The 22,099-nt window shown below is 54.4% G+C and overlaps 1 protein-coding gene across 1 annotated transcript; it reads left to right on the plus strand.

Annotated features, from left to right (window-relative positions):
- The first annotated feature begins 1,494 nt into the window (after positions 1 to 1,494).
- Positions 1,495 to 21,995, plus strand: siah2l (seven in absentia homolog 2 (Drosophila)-like). The gene is made up of 2 exons (XM_006632863.3): positions 1,495 to 2,082; positions 15,102 to 21,995. The coding sequence occupies exons 1-2, from the start codon at positions 1,633 to 1,635 to the stop codon at positions 15,651 to 15,653; spliced, it is 1,002 nt and encodes a 333-aa protein (XP_006632926.2). The 5' UTR covers positions 1,495 to 1,632; the 3' UTR covers positions 15,654 to 21,995.
- Positions 21,996 to 22,099: the final 104 nt, after the last annotated feature.

The following is a 22,099-nucleotide window of genomic DNA, read 5'->3' on the forward strand; positions in this document are numbered from 1 at the left end:
TTCCCTGGGTATAGAAGGAGGAAAAAGGAGACACAAGCCGTATTTCCTTAGAGCTGCGTTTTCTGTTTCTGCTGTGTAATGTGTGTTGTGTTTGTGCTTAAATGTGGTTTGACTTATACCTGTTTATGGATTTGGTATCTTTTTTATCTATAGCTGGCAACATCATAGTTTGTTGATTTTTTTTGGCAGATAAACTATCTTCAGAGACAATATTTTTGTGCAGGAATAAGTGTATTCAAATGCGTGATCATATGTCCTGTCCATTTAATGTGTTTTTTTTATTTAATTACCGTGATATTCTAGCATCTGGTTTAAGTAAGAGCCCCTGATCTAGATCTTGTTTTTTTTCCTTCTTGCAAAGAGCACTGGTGTCACTTTTTGTGTTGACTGGGTCTCTATAATCTTTAAAATACTAATTGGGACAAACCCTCCCTGTATTTTTACAATTACCAATTTACTGCCTAGGTACCCACTGTAGAGGTGGACCAGGGCTATTCCAGAGAAAGGAAAAGAGATCTGTCTAAAATTCCCATATATTGTTATATTTTTCCATGTCAATATGCTGCAGTGGAGTATTGTAATGTCATTAGAACCTACTCAGTTGGGCCCCTGAGTAAGGCCCTTAACCCCAGCTGCTCCAGAGGCGCTGTATAAATGTCTGACCCCAAGCTTCTCTCTCTGTCTGTGTGTTTCATGGAGAGCAAGCTGGGGTCTGCGAAAAAAGGCAAATTCCTAATACAAGAAATTGTATGTGGCCAATAAAGTAATCTTATTTAAATATTCAGGTTATTACATATTAACATTATTTCATTGAACAAGGCAGCTTTAATGTAGGACTGTCACTCTAAAGTGACTTAGGTTGTGTTACCCTGTCTACCAGTATTAATGTATGTACACAAGCATAGCATTCTTCTGTTTTACAAGACAGAACGTTCTAAAACTGCATTGATTTTCCACTCTCACTAATGTTGTAGAACTAGTTTGATGAGGACAGGCACTTTTGCAATAAATTATACACTAAGTGATATTATAAATATAGTGAGCACATCTTTTTCTAGTATTCTTAATCTCCACCCACATTTGAAGCTTCACATCTTGTTCGAAATTGGTTCCTTTTTAAGCCTTTTTGATAGGTCTGCACTCCAGACTAATGAATCTTCACTTGATTTAATGAAGAGTAAAAATAAAGTAATTTAAAAAAAAAAGATTACAGAAGACATTTAGCTAGAGCAATCCGTGAAGCTTTTAATTTGTACTGTGGCTTTAAAAGCACCTGTTTGCCTTTGTGTGTGAAAAAATGCCTTTAAATCTGACCTCTTTGATTTTCTGTTATTAAAACCACATTTCCCAGAAAGCCCTACGCTCCAAGCGGATTTCTCTGTGCCCTATTTGCTACGTTTTACGTTTACGTCCACGATATCGTTTAGTGATTGGCTGACAAGTTGTCAATCACGGAAAAAGGAACCAATGGTCTTTCGATTCCCCTGTAAACGGCGGCCGCCATGTTGTGTCTTGGGGGATACAGAGATTGTTTAGGAAGGAATAGGGAAGCGGCGTTCATCTGGATTACGAAACGGGAATTCGGGCTTTGAGCTTCGACTGGAAGACCGGGGGAGAACTGAATCGATCGCCATGAGCCGTCCGTCCTCAGCGGGCGGCGGGGGCGGAGGGCTCGGCGCTGGCAAAGCGGGAGGCGGCAAGCACGGAGGCTCAGCCGGGGCTGCAGCCGCCGCCGCCGCCGCCGCCGCTGCTGCTGCCGCCGCGGCCGCCGCCGCCGCAGCCGCCGCCGCCGGAGTGGCCGGGCCGGCGGCCGGGTCGGGCTCCGCCGCCCCCGCCGCCGCCGCCGCGCTGCCGGCCGCTGCCTTGCCGGGCCAGGCGGCGGAGCTCACGGCGCTGTTCGAGTGCCCCGTGTGTTTCGACTACGTCCTGCCGCCGATCCTGCAGTGCCAGGCCGGCCACCTCGTCTGCAACCAGTGCCGGCAGAAGCTGAGCTGCTGCCCGACCTGTCGCGGCCCTCTCACGCCCAGCATCAGGAACCTGGCCATGGAGAAGGTGGCCTCGACGCTCCCTTTCCCTTGCAAGGTAAGCTGCGACCCGCTTCACAGGGGCCAGCCACGCCGGTGCCGCCCGGGCTGCGCTGTGCTCTGAGCCGCCGGCTCCGCGGGGTCGCCCTGGATTTCTTTTTAATCGTTGTCTTGGGGTCTCCCGTGCGTGGAGGCGCCCGGCTTTCGTCGCCGAGAAAAATGTTCCTCCTTGTGTTGGCCCCGCAGCCGCTGGGGAGCGGTGTGTGTAAATGAACTTACCCTGAAATACCATTAACCAGCCGGGTGCCCTGGGCTCAGGGTGCTGGAGTTGAAAGGGAATCGATATTATTGGTATGTTCTGGGGGCGATGGCGGTCTTGCGTTTAAAACTTGGCTGCTTTCACCCGTCTGACAGTCAGCTGACTCCCGGCTCAATGCGCCCGTTGTGTGTGTGTATGTATGTGTGCGCATCCCTGTTATCCCGGTGCTTTGCCAGTTTTGCGGTTTCCAGGTCCAGCGGTAGAAATCGGGGAGTTAACTTTCGTCCAAGCGACCTGCGTGGTAACACCGTGTTTCTGGCACTCACACGCGTGGAACCCGTGGCTTTAAAAAGTTTCGTTCCGCAGCAGGCTGATGAGCTTCTGAAAAATCTCATTGGGTTAAAGACCTATTTGAGACATTCTGTGTAACCCCACAAGAGGTACTGGATGTTTATTAGGACGTGAATTTGCGTAGAGAGGAGCTGAATTTGGATGTATTTCCGCGCCGGCATCCTCGAAAACCTGGAGCGGATCGAGCTGTTGCTCTGCGGGAGCTGGATCTGTCCTACTTTTAAAACACGTTCCTCTTCCTGAAATTCCTCCAGCAGTTTCATTTACTGTTTCCCTTTATCTCCTTGGAGGAAAACGGATTTTGAAACCGAGGGATTCTGGAAAACGTTGGAAAGCAGCTGATCCGGAAGAACCAAATAAAAAAAAAAAGTCCAACAACAGTTGGGATTGGAAGTCAAATAGAATAAAACTACAACTGAAGGACAAAGCGAGTGAATGATGATGATGATGGTGCCCAGTTGGGCCGTGTTCTAGTATTGAACTGCGTGAGAAACGTTAAGGCTTCAGGTTCGGCAACTTTATAATGATTTATTTTTGTGTATAATATATTTATCCCCCCCCTCATCTGCTCATATGGAAGAGGCTGCTTCCTCAAAGAATTCCAGAAATAAGGCCCATGGTCCAAAAGACATGGGAAAGCTAGTAGAAAAGGACAAGGACAGCTCTGGGATGTGATTCTGAAGCTGAGGCTGGTCAGTACTGGGATGGACAGCCCTGGGACATTATTCTGAAGCTGAGGCTGGTCGGTACTGGGATGGACAGCCCTGGGACATGATTCTGAAGCTGAGGCTGGTCGGTACTGGGATGGACATGTGGGGAATGAATGGACATGTGAGCAAGGTTTCTGATAATTCTGCCGTGTGCAGCGCTGAGCAGGAGTGTGTGTCTTCTCGTAGCGCAGATAGACTGGAAATGGAAATGCCCTCATTTCCCGTGTGTGTGTATGTGAGGCAGACCTCACAGGTGGACATCATTGAACTCTGCAACAGGTGCCTCCAGACTGGCGTCTGTGCCTGCTGTCCCCGATGAGCACTCTGGTATTTGGCACAGAGAATCAGAGCAAGCCTCAGGGAGTCACTGGGGCATGGAAGGCAGCACATTACCCCAGGACACTGTGCTGCAGAGCTTGTGCCAGAATTTGCAAGCTGTTTGTGTGCAGAGATCCTGCCGCAAACGAGCACATCTCCAGGCCTCAAGGGGGCTGTGCTTTTCTGGCTGTCAGTCCACCTGAGCTTTCTGTTGATGCCCTGAGAGCTTAGCCTCTTTCCATGAGTGCACTGGTCGACAGTTCAAACTAGAGACCAGCCTCAAACTGTGGCCTTCAAGAAGCACGTCTCTAACCTCGGTGTAAAAGTTCAAGTTTGTCATTCCAGCCATAAACAAGTATATAGAGGAGCGAGATCTCGTTTCTCCAGGTCTATGGTGCGAATACAGACGAGGCACTGACAGGACGATGCTATAGACAATGTAGACATTTACATTTCTGACTGGGTACGTGAAGTGCAATTTACTTTACAGGATTGTGCAAAGAATACATTAGACAGTGTGCCTGACTTTAGGCAAAAAAGCAATTGTGTAGGCATTGCTTCAGCTTGCATAAAGACTGAATGTAGGAAAGTGTTAAGCAGGGTCAAGGTAAAGGAATTCCATTGCTAAAGAAATGATAGTATCTTGGTTGAAATGCTGTTTATGTCCTTGCAGGTATTTGCAATTGAAAGCACTTAGAATTGTAAGATGGATATAGCGTGCCTCCAACATTGTATTGCCTGGCAAGGTCAGTCCCTCTGGGCTCTGCAGAAGGGCTGAGAACGTTCTTGTTACTGATTAAAAGAAGTGGGAGCCCCGAGAGCTGCGCGTCCTCGGGCTGTTGAGCGTCGACGTCTTCGTTCTGTTGATCCGCGTGGCGCGGCCGGACGGTAATTGCCCGGCGCACAGGGCAGGGGGTTTTCACGAGCGGCCCGCGCCCTGATGAGTCGGTGTGGCCTCTTGCCCGTCTCCTTGCCCCGGGCCGGTGGGTGGACAGCGGAGCCGGCTGTGCTTGAGCCCCAGGCTCCGCGTCCTACCCCCCTCCCTATCGTTCACCTGGAGAATTAATTAGAAACCAGCAGTATTTCATGCATCGGCGGCAGAAGAGGCTGTTAAAAAGGCCGTTTCTGCAGATCGTGTGCGGGGCTTTTTTTCCCCTCATCTTTCCGAGTTTCCTGTTGTATTCCAGAAGCGTCAGATGTCGCCGGATCGTAATTAATTTCACAGATGAGTTGATTTGGCGGGTGAGGGGACCGTGCCTGCCGGCTGAGCACAATCTGCTGTGTGTGTGTGTGCGCGCGCTGTACACGACCCCCACAGAAAATCACACGGCGAGAGTTTGCCGCTGCTGCCTGGCTGTGGAGTTAAAGTGGAAAATTAAGGATTAAAGACCACACTGACGTGGTGACCAGCACGGGGTCCCCCCCCCCCCCCCGCCGCCGACCTGTGTGTGCTTTCAGAACAGGGTCGGGTGTCCGGGCAGTGCCGGACCGCGCTGTCCAGCGGAGGGCGATGGGAACATCCGGGCCGTCGTCGCGGAAACGGCCAGGTGGGGCCACAGATGCACAGAGCGCCCTCGGTGTGAAAAGTCGGGACAACCGGGTGCAAGGGGGCCGGTCCCGTTCCGAGCGCTGGTTCTGTCCGAGAGGGTGGATCGGGCCCTGAAGCTGGCTTCGCTGGCTGTGGCCTTTCAGGGCTCCGTGCCGATTAAGTTAAAAATGTAATAAATGTAAATGTGCATTAAATGAAGGGGGGGGCAAAATTAAAAGTTAAAAAATCATTGAGTATCCACTTCATTTCAGTAAACGAGCCCGACCATTTCTATATCCGTGACGATTATCCTGTAGAATCCTGCTGCCACACATCTGGTCCTCTGCTTCTGATTATTGATTCCGAAAGCTTACAGGTCCTGGAAGTCGCTGGTGGTGTTACTGGGGTCTGCGCCCGTGTCAGCGGGTGACCCGCGCCTCTTCCCCGGCCTCCTGGGGCTCGGGCAGCGCAGCTCTGCAGGCAGGAGGTTTACTGCAGGACTGTCCTGGTGCAGGGCGCGGCGTCCTTCCCGTGATCCGGTCACCTGAGCGCTGTCATCGGGGCTGGGGCTTTCATCCCAGGCCGAGCTGTCCGGCGCCGTCTTGCTCTCTCTCTCTCTGCCTCCCTGAAGCACCTCCTGAAAGCTTCAGCGCTGGACGAAGCGGCCCACAGCCCCTGGCATCATTAGCGCGCGGAGCGTCTCTAAAGGAATAATTGCTCGATCAAAGCGAGCGTTCGGGGAAGCAAGCTTTATTCTGCCAAAACAAACACGCCGTCGAGAACTGAGGCGCGCCTGTCAGTCTCCCGGGACCTCCAGGGGCCTGGCTGGAACTTGGGCGCTGTGTGCGCGCTTGCCATCGTTTTCTTCTTTTTACGTCATCACACAGCGGGACGGTCAACAGGCGGGCCCGTCTCGGGGGCGGGAGGTGAACCGGTCCTGTGGGTCGCCGTGAGGCTCTGGCCTCGGGCGCCGGTCGCTCGCGCGGCGGGCATCGCCGGCTCAGCTCGGCTCAGCTCGGCTGGGGCCACCGCTGTGCCAGCCTCTCGCTGGCTCATTAAGCCCGCCCGCCCCTCTCTGCGTTTCACACTCCGCCAACCTGAAAATCTCATCAGGCTCGCGCGTCCCGGCTGGTAACATATTCCTGTCATGCCTCCCGGATCGTCTTCTGCAGGGAGAGCGTGGCTGCCTGCCTGCCATCGATCCCACCCCCCCTAGATGAGGGCTGTAGAGCTGGGCGAGCGAAAACAGCGCAGGGGGGGGTCTGTGTGACGAGCTCCTCGGGGAGTTTCAGGAGGGGGCACCAGTCCTGGACGCGTCTGTGGCTCCTAAAGGAGGGCAGTTACAGCCCAGCCTGGCCATAGCTGCCCGATCCCAGATCTAACCTATCCGCTGGGTGTTGGTCACCGACAAATCAGAGAGGCTTAACAGAAAGCAACTGATATCCCAGTCGATTAATGATGCAGTCGGGCCTTATTGAGGTAAATTCAATCGGCCAGTCGGGTTTGTCTCTTGGTGATTCGGGGTAACGAGAGCTTCTCGGTTGTATGGAATTGTCACTTTTGTGCTGCTGCTGGCGCAAACATACAGCGGCATGCAATCCTGCGCTTATTAATGATCGATACAGTAGGCGCATTTGTCTTGGTTCTGTTTATCACAAAGGATCCCACAGCACGTCGCACAGAGGAAGGGGCCCAGTCTTCCTCCCCGCATTGCAGCCGCAGTGCCAGGGAGGAATTTAGCCAGGGTTAACACCCCTGATCTTAAGAACCGGCTCACGCAAGTGGTTTTAATCTTATCCAGGGAGTGATACTTCTTACAGTGCAGTTTCCATACTGGGGCGCTGGCTGGCTTGAGCATCCTGGTCCACTGACAGCAGGCCTGCGCTCCCACTGCGCACCTGGTCTGTCTGGGCTCGGCTCCTGGGATATCGAGGAGGTCTGGCTGCCGGGCGGGGGATGCCCCTGTATTTCCCCTGTACTGTACTCCTGATCCGCCCTGCCAGCAGAGGAATGGCCAGGATAAAGATGTTGGGCAGCTGGGCACCGTCTCCTGGCGGGATGCTGTTTAGCACGCAGCTGTGCCATTAATTATCGGGCAGTAATTGAAGCTTGCGCGCTTCAGGCAGGCGGGAGCAGACGGACATCTCGGGGGGTGGTGGGGGGTCGCGTTTTCACCAAGCATTTTACACCAAGCTGCGTCTGCTACCTCCCCCGCGAGAAAGGGGGACCGGGTTTTAACGGCCTGGTGAAGGGAGTCTCCAGTGAGCCTCTTGGACGGCGTGCAGCCTCTGATACGCTGTAGCTACATGTTGTTCTCTGGTAAAAAAAACCCAAACAGGTGTGAACTCAGCGTGGCGCTGAAGGCGCTGGGAATGGATTTGTCATCTCCTTCGGCGGGCATTGCCACTCGGCCTGCGTCTTCCTCCGCTCTCTCCTCCTCCTCCTCCTCCTCCAGAGGCCTTGCCTGCTTCTTCTCTCAGCACCCTAATTATAACCCCTCCTGATTGCACTGTCACTCACTGCGGCAGCTATAAATAGGCGGCCATTTACGCTGTGGGGAGGCGGCAGGCTGGGCTGCTCGGTGGCGTGGAAGTGAGTGTGCAGGGGGGGGGGAGGAGGGAAAGTGTGTGTGTGGGGGGGGGTAGGAGGGTTGTTTTATAGCGATGTAGCCTCCCATCCCATCTGTAATGCCTCTGTGGCCGTGATTGAACCTGCAGGCTCTTTTGCACCGGGGGGGTTGTAGCAGCTCTGGCAGCCGATCCAGGTGCTCCTGGGGAATCCCATTGCAGGAGGTCAGGGCTACAGGCAGCAGGGGGGGGGTGGGCTGATGGAGCGAAGGGGGGGGCAGCAGGAACCCTTGGCGGCCTGTGCTCCGGCCCATCCGAGCGCTGCCGGCTCCGGGCAGGAGGGGAGCCGCCGGGAGTTCTGACCGCCCGAAGGGAGCGTTCCAGACGGACCCGCCGCGAAATGGCAGGGAGGGGGGTTCGGGGGTTAGCGTCCGCGTTCCCGGCCAGCGGAGGAGGAGCAGAGCGCGTCTCCAGCTCCGGCTCTCCTGGCCCGGGCAGGGGAGGGGAGGAGGGGATAAAAGAGGAGAGTGCGTGCGTGTGTGTGATGGGAGGAGTTGCACTTGGCTGACAGAGCCCACTCCTCTCTCTCTCTCTCCTCCTCGCACTGTGTCTGTCAGCGCTGCGGCGCAGCGGCAAGGGGAAGACCAGCTCCGGAGCCCGGAGAGGAGAGGACTTTCCGTGACGAGAGCGGTGCAGCAGGCAGGCAGGACCAGAGAGAGGGGCCGCCGGCTCGCTGTCTGTCTGTCTGCGCGGCGGCTGGCTCCCGCCGCTGTGCTGATCTGCCGCGGACGAGGTGCTGGAATGCAAACGAGACGCGTGCCGGCGCGCGAGAGCAACACAGCGCAGCAAGCTGTCTTAATCCTATTGTTCCGCACATGGGCCGGCTCCCGGAGTGACTCGGTGCCTGGCTCGTCCTGCTGACCGCGCAGCTGTGCGAGTGCGGGTGGATTTGCGGAGTGTTTAAATTGCACTCTCTTGCATCCTGTGATTGGAAGTGATTCCCGTCACCGATTTCACCACTAGCAGCTGGGGGGGGGGGAGGTTCCTCTCCTGCAGCGGAGGTCCGAGGTTTCGCGCCGAGGTCAGGGCGCTGGCGCGCGCGTTTGGCCCGACGTGCCGGATCCGTGCCCGTCCCTTGGCGAGAACGTGGGGCTGCTGCTGCCCGGTCAGCCGGGGGGAGGGACTGGCTGTTCGTCTGGGGTCCCGGACGCAGGTTTTCTGGCTGGTCTGTCCTCTGGATCGGGACGGGTCCTGTAGCTGAACCGAGCAGCTGGGTCACGGTGTGCGTTGGACCCAGTCGGACCCTGCTGGACTTGGAAAGGCCTTGTTTCTGAAAGGGAGCACCTGTTCTGGGATGAGCTCTGCAGGGCACCTTGCTCCCAGTGGCCCGCCTGAGTGTTCAGCGTGATTGTGCCAGTGCTGGAGCCTGGCAGCGGGCAATCCGATCTCCCTGGCCGCTGTTCGCCGTACATCCTCTGCTCAGAATGAGGCATCGCCTTTCGAAGTTTCCGGAGTGCTGATTCACTGCTGTTGAATTATTTCGCCCCCCATCAGCCGCTGTGGGGGAGTCGCATAGTGCCCGGAAAGCGAGTTTTTCCGCAGCCGAGGCGGTCCTGCGGCGGCCGCGCGCCGATCTGCGGCTCGTTCCGAGGAGGAGGAGGAGGAGGGGGCGGGCGGCGTCGCGTGGGATCGCATGTCCTGCGCCCCCGCCGCGTGCCAGCCCCGCCGGCGAGCGCCCCCGCCGCCCGCCGGCGCGATGCTGTGCCCGTCGGCCTGCCTGCCGCTGCTGCAGGAGCTGTCTCGCCTGCGCTGCCTGCTGGGGTGGCCACGCCGGGGCGAGGGGCTGTGCGCCCCCCGGCCGGTCTGCCGCGCCGTGCCCCTGCCGTGGGCCCAGGTGAGTCCCGCTGACCCCCACCACCGCCATCAAACCGCTGCAGCCCTGCTGTCAGGGGGCAGGGAGGGAGGGTGCTGGCCTGGGAGGAAGAGTTTCATCGCGTTAGCCAGACGTCTCGGCTGTAACGTGGGAGCTCTGTTCGCCCCGCAGATGGGTGGAGCGCATCTGATCGGGCACGGCATTTTAACATTTCAGCGTCTCGCCATTTAGAAATAATGGCTCTATTTATCGACTTGATTGTGGAGTGAGGGCGAGTTGAGACAGATGAGCCTTCCTCTGCTAATGATGTCAGCATCCTCGGGAACGGCTGGCGGCGGCGGGGGGGGGAGTCCGTGCCTGTCAGTGCCCTGGGGGGTCCTGCCCAGGGCTCTCCCCTGTGGGCTGCCTGGCACCCTCTCGCTCCATGAGCTGCGATACCTGGGGCACCCCCTGAGGAGCATGTTCCCCGTCTCCGGGCGCGACGGAGCTCGTGTGCCTCCTTACTGATACCCCTGCGGCCACAGGGAATGTTGTTCTTCCCTGGTTGCTTCCTCTCCTTAACGTAATTACTGGAAGCCTCTGCTGGCTTCTGCTCCGCACTGGAAGCTTTTAGCAAAATTGCCATCGATTGAATCGGCCGGGGTTTCGTCTCGCACCGTATTAGGGCAGGCCACTGCGCGGCTCAGCCTGTTCGGGCCCTGCTGGCCAGCTGCCTGGTGTGCAGGAGCATCTGTGTAGGAATTAAGAGTCTAACTATTTAACCAAGAACATTATATAGCAGTGAGCTTGTGCAGCATGCTCCCGGCCAGCAAACGATACAGGGTAAGAGGCGAGGAGAGCAGGAGGGAGCCCGAGTGTGGCGTCTCGTGCTTGCGGAGTGTAGGGTGTTCTCGCTGTCCAAGAAACTTCCCCAGCGAAGGTCCCTGCGGTGGTGTCTGTGGTCTCAGGTGTTCCGTTGCAGGGAGGTGGAGCTGCAGGCTGAGGATGACTGAGGAAGGGGGTAGCTGGCTCTGTTTGGGATCAAATCCCAGGCAGTGAGGATACATCAGGGTTCAAGGAAGCCATTTTTGAAGCCTTTCCACACTTTGGGCTGGTGTGTAAAAGCTCCGCGCACCTACAGAGGCACCTTTCAGCACCTACAGCTCTTCGTAATTACTGGAAGTCTCTGCTGGCTTCTGCTCCAGGGCTCTGGACTGGAGAACTGGTCATCAGAGTCCAGAATCCAGCAGTTCATCCACGTGACTTAGCTGTGTGCACTCCACACCTCCTTGTATATCTTACCCCACTGCTCGGGGCTCTGCAATAGTCCTGAAGCTTCTTCTGGTTTAGTTGGATTCAGCTTTGGACTGTCGAAGGGCTTCGCTGCTGCAGCTGCAGCGTGGCTTCAGACGAGTTTGCTGCGTGGCATAGGGGTGTCAATCTGCAGAACGGGTACGCGCCTGTGCCGTCGGCACCGCAGGCGATTGTGAAGATGGAGGAAGGGTGTTCGTGCCGGGCAGCTTCGACATTCGAGACCCACCTGCTTGGAGCCGGTTTCTGTCCTCCTGCTCTTCGACGCCAAGCGTCGATGGCCGAATGTGCTAGTGGAAAATACAGGTTGCATCCTGATTCGGCCCCGCGCAGAACCCCGACGGGGGGGTTGTAAATATGTTCACCCTACCGTTTTATTTTTAACTGTGAACAGAGGCTGTGATGGCGATGGGGGGGGGGATGTGGAAAAGACAGGGGAAGGAAGGAGCTGGGAAAGGCTTAGGGAACGCCGCTCGGAGAAGCCTCTGTGTGTGGCGCGCTTGATTTAGGGGCCCGGCTACGCTGTTTGTCTTGCGTGCACCGACAGGCGCCGACATTAATTAAACTCTGCTACGCCGCAGGATGGTTTTGGACTTTTTATGGCTGTGGAAGTTATTGCTCTCCTTTTAACAAGCGTTGCCAATAGGGGGGAAAGGAAGCGCTGGGAGAGACGAGCAGCCCGGCGCGCAGTACGGCCAGCTGTGTCTGGGAGGGGGGGGGGGGACGGGGTTTTCTACAGCATCGGTATTGTTGCTGGATGAGGGGGGTGTGCCGGACTCATGGCCTGGTCCCCATGAGATCAAATCTCCCGTGTCTGGGTCTAGAGTCTCCCTCTTGCCTGTCTTGGAAGCCTTGGTGTCTGTTGGGAGCAAGAGGAGGGAGGACACAGCTGGCGGAGACCGTGCCGCGTGGACGAGTGGACTCCATGAAAACATGAATAAATTGGATTAGCTCCGTGTCCTTCCCCGTGGGCCTGCATTATTCCTCTGCTAACGCTTCCCAGTGGGAGCCGGAGCTCCTACATGAGAAATCTTCAGGGATGCCGGAGGGCTGAAACCCACAATGCGGTCCGATCGCAAATTGAAGGCTTTGTTGTTTGTTCGTTTTTTTTTTGCTTTGATCTTCAGAAGCGGTCGTGGTAAAGAGGTGGTTGAGCGTGAAACCCAGGAACTCGAAGCCCCCCTGCTGTTCCTGCGCGAGATCTGGCATTCGTGCGCGAGAGCAGATAACGATGCCTCCATCTTTCCGGGGGACCCTGAAGGGCTTATTCAGCCTTCCGGCTGCCCGCGCGGGGAGGTCGTTTCATTATCAGACCAGCATTGCACCTCGCCTTTGAATTGGGCGACGGCGCCAACCAGACGAAGCTGCGGTTTTATTTCCTGCGCTGTTCAAGAACGCGTGATCTCCACTGCTGTGAAATACTCTGGCATCTTGGGGAGACTCCGTCCCTTAGTCCGGGCAGGAGGAGGTTTTAATCAGGAAATGAGGATGAAACCCGCAACAGTGTCGCGGCGCCGGGGGCAGATTTGTGTCGGGGGGGGGGTTAGAGGATGATCGCAGTTTCACCTCCGCTCGTCTGCAGGATGTAGCCCATCTAGTGGGGGGTGGCCGTCGCTGTCACGGGCTTCCTCCGGCTCTTCCCAAGAGGAGCGTGATGGGAGCGTGCTATACGACCCCCCCCTGGGCTTGAGTATCATGGACCTCAGCTGCTTACCAGAGAGACTCGTAGCCTCAGTCAAGCTGGACTGTCCCTTTTGAAGAGACACACTTCCCTCATCCCCTGAGGGACAGCGCTTCATCACCTGGCGGGCGATACGCTCTCTCCCAGCCCGCCTCCTCCTGCGGCACCCACAGAGGAATTCACTTCCTGATCGGACTCCTCCTGTCCATCGCATCTACTGGGTTAGCCCCATTCCCCCCTCTTTACCTAACTGGGTAGGGGGGTTCATTGTGATTATCCCAAGTATGCTTCGCTTGGGTAAAAGAGGAGTGTCATGACGTAGGATACCTCAGGATTTAGAAACTGGGAAATGGAGAGGTGACAGGGTCAGAGGTCAACTTCGTGTGTAACGTGTGCAACACGATGAAGATGTAATCAGACTGATCCTGGTTTTCTCTCTTGAGCTTTTTCTTTATTTGATCATTCTTTGGAAAAAGCAGGAAATGGAATGGTCTTAAAACAAGCCGCATAAGAAAAAAAAATTGCTGTGTCCTGGCGTCTAGTTCCCTGTTGAGGCCGTGTTTCATCAGTCACGCAGTGTGCTGGTGTTTGGGGCCGTGTCTTTGTCCTGCCAGGAGCCGCAGTGACAGACTGTGAGCTTCCAGCACTGTGACTGAGCCTGCAAACCGAGGTCATCTGAATCGGAGGGGATTTATTTTTTAGCCTTTACCGGTGACCCGATTTATGTATTACAAACTCCTCAAGGGCAATGCCATTGTCAACCAGATCAGCTTCTAGATCAAGTGGTCAGAGAACACAAGTGGAAACTGTGTGGAAGAGCATTTAAAACTGAGAACAGGAGCCTTTTCTTTACACAGAGGGTTGTGGGAGAGTGGAGCAAGCTACCCAGACACACTGTCGAAACCGGTCCACTTGCTTCTTTCCAAAAAAAATGCCTGGAGGAGATTCTAAGATCAATTAACCACTGGCTTCCTCGTGTTTGTTACCTTTGTTATGAATTCGGGTCAATGCAAAGAAAGTACAGTACAGGAGGCACAGGACAGGGGACACCCTGCCCGGGACACTGTCCATCGCAGGACAGAGAGACTTCCCAGGTGCCAGTTAACCTACCAGTATGTCTCGGGACTACGGGATGAAACCGGAGCAACCGGAGGAAATCCCTGAGGAGAACATGCGAACTCCACGCAGACAGCACCCCAGGTCTGGAATTGAACCCCACCATATGCCGATTTAAATACGCGCACCACAATTTAGAAGATGAAAAGAGCGATTGTGCACACAACGATAGTAGTGCCAAGACGCATCTTGTGTCCAGACCTGAGAAAAAAGACCTTTTTTGTATTGTGAACGATACGAACGTGAACGATTGTGACGGGGAGTAACCTGCAGTATTGGGAAGGCCGATGGTGATTGATTGCCCTGGTTAAGCAGTTGTTGCACAGATAATTAAGAGAGGTGTCACAGGACAGCCCCCTAGGGGGACGTTAGCTGGGGTAGACAAAGAGAGCTCCCTAAGGATAGCCAGTCAGCACTGACAGCGCGGGAGTGTGTGCACACGAGCCCGTGTGGAAGGGAAGGTTATGCCGTCCCGCTTGATCGGCTCTGGCTGGGGGGAAGATCTTTTGGGATTTCCCTGGGCACTCCGGCATCAGTGACCTCCACGTGACCCCCCCAAACAAAATGCTGAGCAGGCAGCCTCGTTCATGCTGGTCCCAAAACCAGTCGATACACAATCTACTTAATGCCAGTGGAGCTCAATACCTCCCTTTTCTCTCGTTGAGCTCTGAGTATGCGTGTGTGACCCCATGCACTCCCAGCTTCTCCTCCAGACACTGTGCAGCAGTTCAAGCGTCTTCATCAGGCCCTGAATGATGCTCGGGGCTAGGCTGATAGATACATCCCTGTTTTGTGCCCTTCCTACACATTATACTGTTCCTAGGGTTGAACTCGGCTAATTCGAATAATGAATTCTCCGGCTTTGTTATAAAGCGTCATACAACGTCCTCCTCTGGTCTGGGATATTGATTTTAATGATATTATTCATCTTCTACGTTCCCGGTCTCCTCTTCTGGTTTTGTACCAGCTTGAGCATGTCAGCTAATTAACCTAATTATGTTCGGAATTAGACATATGTAGGATTTTTCTTCAGGTCTTTTACAGTCTATAATACTGGATGTTCTTCATTAAAGGTACAGTTACCAGTAATGCACCTCGGAGTCTGTTTAGGGGAATGACAATGATGCAGTTATTGCATTATTAAACCAAATATGTGGGTGGAACAAAACGCAGAAGACACCAGGCCCTGCAGGAAAGGACTCTGAGGGCCCTGGTCTTGCAGTTGGCACAGGCCTGTTCCCTTTTCTCTCGCGCGTCAGGCTGTCGCGGATCTGTCGTTCTGTCCGCGGTTAGACCGTGACCAGGTGACGCGCGAAGGCAGCGCCGCAAGCCTGCTGTGAACTTTGACCTCGCTTCTTGTCTTCTCCCCCCCCTCTCTCTCCAGTACGCCTCTGCCGGATGCCTGCTGTCCCTGCACCACAGCGAGAAGCCGGAGCACGAGGAGGTGTGCGAGTTCCGCCCCTACACCTGCCCCTGCCCCGGGGCGTCCTGCAAGTGGCAGGGCTCGCTGGAGGCCGTGATGCCCCACCTGATGCACGCCCACAAGAGCATCACCACGCTGCAGGGCGAGGACATCGTCTTCCTGGCCACGGACATCAACCTGCCGGGGGCGGTGGACTGGGTCATGATGCAGTCCTGCTTCGGCCACCACTTCATGCTGGTGCTGGAGAAGCAGGAGAAGTACGAGGGCCACCAGCAGTTCTTCGCCATCGTGCTGCTCATCGGCACGCGCAAGCAGGCCGAGAGCTTCGCCTACCGCCTGGAGCTCAACGGCAACCGCCGCCGGCTCACCTGGGAGGCCACGCCCCGGTCCATCCACGACGGCGTGGCGGCCGCCATCATGAACAGCGACTGCCTGGTGTTCGACACCTCCATCGCCCACCTGTTCGCTGACAACGGCAACCTGGGCATCAACGTCACCATCTCCATGTGCTGAGCGCCCCCGCCCACCCCCCCCCCCCACCCCGTGTGCTTCAGGGCTGACTCTGAGGGAGGAAGGACTGCCTTTTGGCGCTTTTGTAAAGGGGAGGGGAAGAGAAACATATACAGGACGTATCTTTTTCAGACGTCGCAGTCTCTTCCCACGTCCCAGAAAACAAGATCTCCACGTCCTGGCGAGTCTGGACTCCCGATAACGGGATGCGACGGAAGCAGGAGCAGCGACAGCTAGTCTGTCCGCGGTCGAACTGCATTGCCTGGATGGGTGGGGGCGTGCTTGTGCACGCTCGTGCACGCTTGTGCACAGTTCAGCCCGGGCAGAGGCAGGGACGCTGTTGGCGTGGGCGTATATCCCCGCCCGCGCCGGTGCCCTCCTCGGGTCTCCGGGGGGGGGCGTCTTGTGCCCGGGTTCCCCCTGGCGTGCGCGCCGGCAGAGGGAGACGCCCAGCGCTGCGCCGCTTGCTCGCCGGTGTAGTAGCAGCTTTTAGACGGCGTCTGCGGGGCGCTGAACGCGGCACGCGGAGACGAGGGAGCCCGTCATTAACGCCGCGGACTGGACCGGGCAGGAGCCGGTCGCGGTGTGGCGGCGTTGCCGGGAGAGACAGCGGCACGCCATGTGGAGCCTGGCAGGGCGCCGGAGCTGGCATGTCAGAAAACGAGACCCCACTGACTCTACAGGCAGCACTGCAGGCTAGCTGGGCAGAGGAGGAGCAGTCGGCGTCGGGTGCAAGCTGTAGCTCTTCTGCTCCTTGGCTTTTCGGTGCATTCAAGTGAACAGAGTGCCTCATGCAGTTACTGAGGGGAAGGAGCAGGTGTAACCTGTGGACAGTGGAGGCTTACGCAAGGTGTGTGTATGTAGGGGGTAGGTACAGACGGAAACATGCAGAAAAGCTGCTCACAAAAGAACTGCATTCTCATTACCTCAGATTTCTCAAAGACATTTCAGAAAATTTCGGAGCCACACAAGGCTTTTTTTTTTTTTAATTTGCTTTGCTCTGGTGGACCAGAGCGGTATTTTCCACACGGTTTTTAATACCCTGTCCTTTCATCCCTCTCATCCGGCAGATGCTTAATCTGGTTTCACCTTGTCTGTTAGGGCTAGAGGACACAGGGCCCTCCCCTCCCCGTTTGCTTTCCAAGACTCGTGACCTCCAGATCGCCCCCCCCCCCCCCCCCCCTTCCTGCGCAGGGAGCAGAAACGCCAGAGAGGGGGGCCCGCCCACCTACAGGTAGTGCCCTTCCGTGGTCTGGGTACTAGGCTGCCTGTGCAGGTTCTCTGCTCCGGTCAGCTGCACAGAACAGTAACCAGGCGCTGGTCTGGGCGGATAAACAGGTCTTCAGCAGGCAGGTAGTTAAGGAGGAGGTGACCTAGAATTGAGAAAGAAAACTCAAGAGTCGGGCTCTCGGGGTGCGAAGTCCCGATGGTGCCCCGGTGTCCCGTCTTTGTCCTCAAAGTGCCCGAGCAGCCTGCAGCGCCAGGGGCTCATGGGGCCAGGCAGGGGCGTGTAAGGCATGGTGGCACGGGCCCTCTGTCAGGAGCTGACAGTAGGAGGCGCTGGGGGGGTCTTCCTTCTCCCACACTAACAGTGCTCACCCACAGCCCGAGTCTGCACGTCTGCCTGGAGCTTCAGCAATTCCCCACGTTCTCCTGGTTGGCTCGGAGAGCTGTCCGACTTAGAGGGAGTGATTTTTGTTCCCCCCCATTTTTTTTTGTTTTTGGTTGCCCGTGCCGTTCAATTGTACCTTTCTTTTCTCAGTTCTAATTAAAGGACCAAAAATTCAAGAATTTTCGGCCTCCAGTCTCTGACTGCGATGCAAAAGAACAGGGAGACCTTTCATTCTGTTGCACTCTCCTGTGATCAGACACCTGCTAAGCCTTACTTTTGTACTGAGCTGGCATCCACCAGCCGAGCACTGTACCTGTGGGCAGCGTGGCCAGAGGTGACGTCGCCGCTGTGGGCCTGGGACTGCCCAGGAGGCCATCCGTCTGAAATCTCCCGATCGGGTCTCTCTCCGAGTCGGCTCGGACTGGTGGAGATCTTGGTCCTGACCCGCGGTGTCACCTCTCAGTGCTCAGGAGGGCTGCCAGCAACACGTCACCACTACTGAACCTGACACACCTCCCGGAAACTCACACGGACCCGCAAGGAGGAAACTAAAATGGGCAACTAAAGTGATCATACCTCCAACGGCGTCCATGTCCGTGATGGAGCGGATCGAGAAGAGGGGCCCTGAGGACCCCTGTGGAAGGAAGGACCTGTGAGGACCGTTCCTGGAACACAAGTCACTTATAAAGACCAGGTTCCTTCTCGGTTTGATTTTCTTGCCGTCTGTTTTTTTTTTGTTTTGTAAATGGTTAAAAGAGCTGTAAATCTTGGATTATTATATATTTAAAAAATTGTAACAGAAAACGCAGTTGTTAATATAAAGTAAGTTTACTGCAGATCTTAAGACAGTATTTGCTATTCTGTGCGCTCACTCGGGGTCCGGCTCTCCCGGCTGTCGTGTTGACCCCTGGTGATCTCGGGGGGGGGACCTCCTTACCCGGGTCCCCCCAGAACTCTTCACTATAACAGCACAGTCTGTGACTAAAACCCGGAGGTCAGAGTCGGGTGGCGTGCTCCGAGGCGCTGGGCCGGGCCAGGTCGCTCTCCGAAGAGAGGCTCCTGCAGCACAGTCTCTGGTGCAGCTCTGACCTGGGGGGCCGGGGGGGGGGGGCCGCACGGGAGCCACTGACGAAAGCGAATAAAAAAACAACGATTTGGAGGAGGAGTATTACAAAAGAGAAACGATAAGGAGCTGGAGCACGACTCCGTTCCTTCAGCCACAGAGAACTGCGTACCTCGCCGATCTCTCAAGAATGACATAAGCTACCCTAGTAGCCCCCTGTGGGTTTACCTCACCCTAACCTTCTGCTACTTTGTAAGAAGAGGTTCCCCACACCCAGCGCGATAGAAATAGTTCAGTCTGCACACAGCGGCAGTGGTGGATCTGACGGAAGTCCCGCCACGGGCTCCCCAGGCTGGTACCCAGTGTAAACGGCATCGCCGACTCTGCTTCACAGGAACTATGCTAGGAAACCACAGAACTGAGAGCATATCTACTGCTATACCGCTGAGCCTCGCCGAATCTTGCCTGATTTTTAAGAACCCACTACCCCCCCCACCACCCCAGAATACCTCTGCCCAAAACTTGTCAAGTTTTTATTTTTTCCCCTTTCTTCACAATCGGGAAAAGCCATGCATCTGTGCGCTGCGTTGTTTGAGAAAGGGATTATGATTTGCTGCGTGGAAGAACCCTGCTTCTGCTGCAGTGTTGGAAATATTAGTCCTCGCATCCTGTGGGGAAAACAGTGTGACGGGTTGTAATTACAAGTCTTTTCAGTCCTGTGAAGGCAGGGTTTTCTCCTGCCTGTGGGTCGGTGTAGACAGACCAGTGCCCGTGCAGAGGGCGGTGGTCCTGGCTGTGCGGGCTGTTCATCAGCCGAGCGCTGCGCGAGTGGACCTGTGACAGAATCCCGCCCGGGCTGTTTCGAGACGGAGCCCCTGGGGTCGGGCCTGTGAGTCCTGCATCCCCAGGTGTCTGAAGGGCAGTCCTGCGGGGTTTACTGGTCATCATTGGCTGGACTTGCTGGTTTAAGCTCCGTTCTTCTTCTTCAGACGTCGCGTTTACTCCTGACGCCGCAGGCCCTGCGGGAGGGTGTGGATGCTGTGCGGATGAAGTGCACTGCCTGCTGTGGGGGGGCTGTGCTTGTGCTCACGGGCTGTCCACAGGGGAGACTTCCGCGAGGCTGCTCTGCAACGCACGTGCACAGCGATTTTTTTCTGTCTGGTTTTCTTCCTCTCTCCCCTCCGTTTCGCTCAGACGCGCTTCCCTGTGCAACACCAAGGGCTTGAACCAGCCTCCCCTGAAATAACAGCCCCCCCCCAAAAAAAGACGGTCTGGCGGGGAGAGGGGTTGTCTGGAGAGACCCCCCGTCCCCCCTCGGTTTCCTGCGAGGCCGGTTCCGCGCGCGGCATGGCCGGTTCGCCTGCGGTGTCCGCGCGCGCCCTCGCTCTCACCGGCGCGCGCGTCTCAGTCGGGCCGCTCCTCACTCGCCACGCGACAGCTCGGGGTGCCGCCCCGAGGCCCCGCACTGTCACGGATCTTTTCACTTGAACGTTATTTTGGACCGGAAAGAAAAATGAGAATGGGTCCCGCCAGAGAGACCCTTTTCATTTCCGGTTCGCGTCCGTCAGGGATATCGATTTCAAAAGCCTTGTGTAGATTGAAAGAGAAAGAAGCATCTTCTATGACTGCAAGAAGTGATACAACTTTTCTATAACTTTTATGATAAGCTTAAGAACGGGTTCGCTGTACCTTTTAATTATCCAAGGACAATAAAGATGATTAGTTTGGCAATAATGTTCTATTGCTACATTTAAATGTCTCGAGATTTTTCCTACTTCTGTAACTTTTAATTTTAATGTTATTTATTGATTTGTAACAGGACAGTCTTTATTATTTTTTTCTACCCATAGCATCCAGTACCATGCCCCCTGCCAATCTGACGTCAGACAGATTGTGCTCAAGAACAGCAGGGGTTGAACAAGGAGGGCTTTGTTTCTGTATTGGGCTGAAGGTGTGGTGAAAAACACGTACAGTTCAGATTACAGTCTTTCTTGGCTTTAGGTCACAAGAGCATGATCACCAACTAGGCTTCTTGGCCCATACAGCTTGTATTTATTTCCCTAGCTAATTAATCCAAGGGTCCCATGTAACCAATTATTTCAAAAGTCCAACAACATGGCAGTCACCTGTTCCACACTCCCACAACTCTTTGTGTAAAGACGTGCCTCCTTTTCTGATTGGGGAATCTCACCCCCGCTGCTTCCTGACGGGTGCTGGGGGCATTGGCTTCAACAACAGGGCTGGGCACCTTGCTCCAGAGACTGCTTTGGGTATTAAGAGTTGCAGGACTTGTGGGGACAAGCTCCTCAACCCTGTCATTGAACCGAAGACCCTGGCCTGTCTCAAGAAGCGGCTGGATCAGATATCCACCATCATCACTCTGCTTTAGAATTCGCATAGATCATTCAATTTTAAATCAGCCCCCCCCTTTTTACCCCCTAAAACTTGCATTCCTTCTTCATCTCCAGTTTTCTCCATTCTGGCATGTAGATGTGCAGAAAGTGGCATTTTCTGTTTCCTTTGTGCGTACTGAGAGGTTGTGTACCAAGTAGTCGAAAGCAAAAAAAATGTACCGAAGAAGCCAAATTTCAGCTCTCGCAAAGCCATTTGACAAAAAAAGAAGATCCATTTCAAGGCAGATCTTCATCATTCGAGCATCAAAAAGTAGTTCTTTTTTTTTCCCCAGCCGTGTAGAATTCTAGGTTTTAAGAGGAGTTGCATTGTAGCAGCTGTGTTTTCGGATGGAAACGGGATGTCACTTTTTTTTTTAAGGTTCTTGCGAAGTCTAACTTTTCGTTTTAAAGGTGGTGGTGAATTCAGGACCTCCTGACTTCTGTCACCTTAACGACTGCAGTCCCAGCCCCTCTCTGTACTGGGGTGGTGAACCTGGTGTGACTGGCAGACGCTGTACAGAAGAGGGCTCAGTTTCCCCCCCCCAGGCGTCTGGATGACCACACGTATGTGTGTGGCTATAGGACTTCACATCAGCTGGGGTTTTTTCTTGCAGTTGGAAACCTGGTCAACGTGCTTATTGCATCATTGATCCTGACGAGTCCCTGTGCACCTCCAGCCAGCAGAAAGGAAATTCCTAAGTGTGCAAGTGATTTTGCAAGTCTTGTTTCGATTTTTTTTTAAAAAGATAGTCACACCGTTGAAGAATAATTCCATATTCCTGTGTGCTGAACTGAGCTACTGTACATGTGCCGACTCAACTCCCCTCCCCCGTTTAGATTAGTTTTTTTTTTAGATGAGACCAACACAAAAAGCTGTTGTATCCCTTTTTACTGTTTTTTGTTCTTCTCCACAATGACAGTATTGCTGTGAGTTTGAAGGTAGTGTTACATTAGTGAAGGGAGGTACTGTGGAATCCTGTTGAGCAGGTGTTAATGTTTGTACTGTAAAGATGATTCTCTTTGTACTCTGTATATTTTAAATGACAAGTATCTTTATTCTTTACATGGTTTGCTGGCTGTTTATTATATGACATTATTCTGTTGGAACTGTGTAATGTTAAAAGTAGCTGTTCAGCAGTGCTTTTTTCTTTCCAAAGTGACCACTTATTTTGAAAAGCTCTAAGAGAAATACTGAAATACTGTCCTGTACTACTTAATAGATTTCTTTTCTTACGCTGTATCATTCAGAAATCCATTAAAAATAATATTTACATGTGTTACGTCTCAGAAATTGATTTCTGTGTTCAGTTTAATTCACTGCCTCACAAAGTAGCCTGGAGCAGTAATCTCTGACTGGTAGTTGCATTTGTGTCCTGCACTG

The sequence above is a fragment of the Lepisosteus oculatus genome, chromosome 8, assembly GCF_040954835.1.
Source record: "Lepisosteus oculatus isolate fLepOcu1 chromosome 8, fLepOcu1.hap2, whole genome shotgun sequence".
NCBI lineage: Eukaryota > Metazoa > Chordata > Actinopteri > Semionotiformes > Lepisosteidae > Lepisosteus > Lepisosteus oculatus.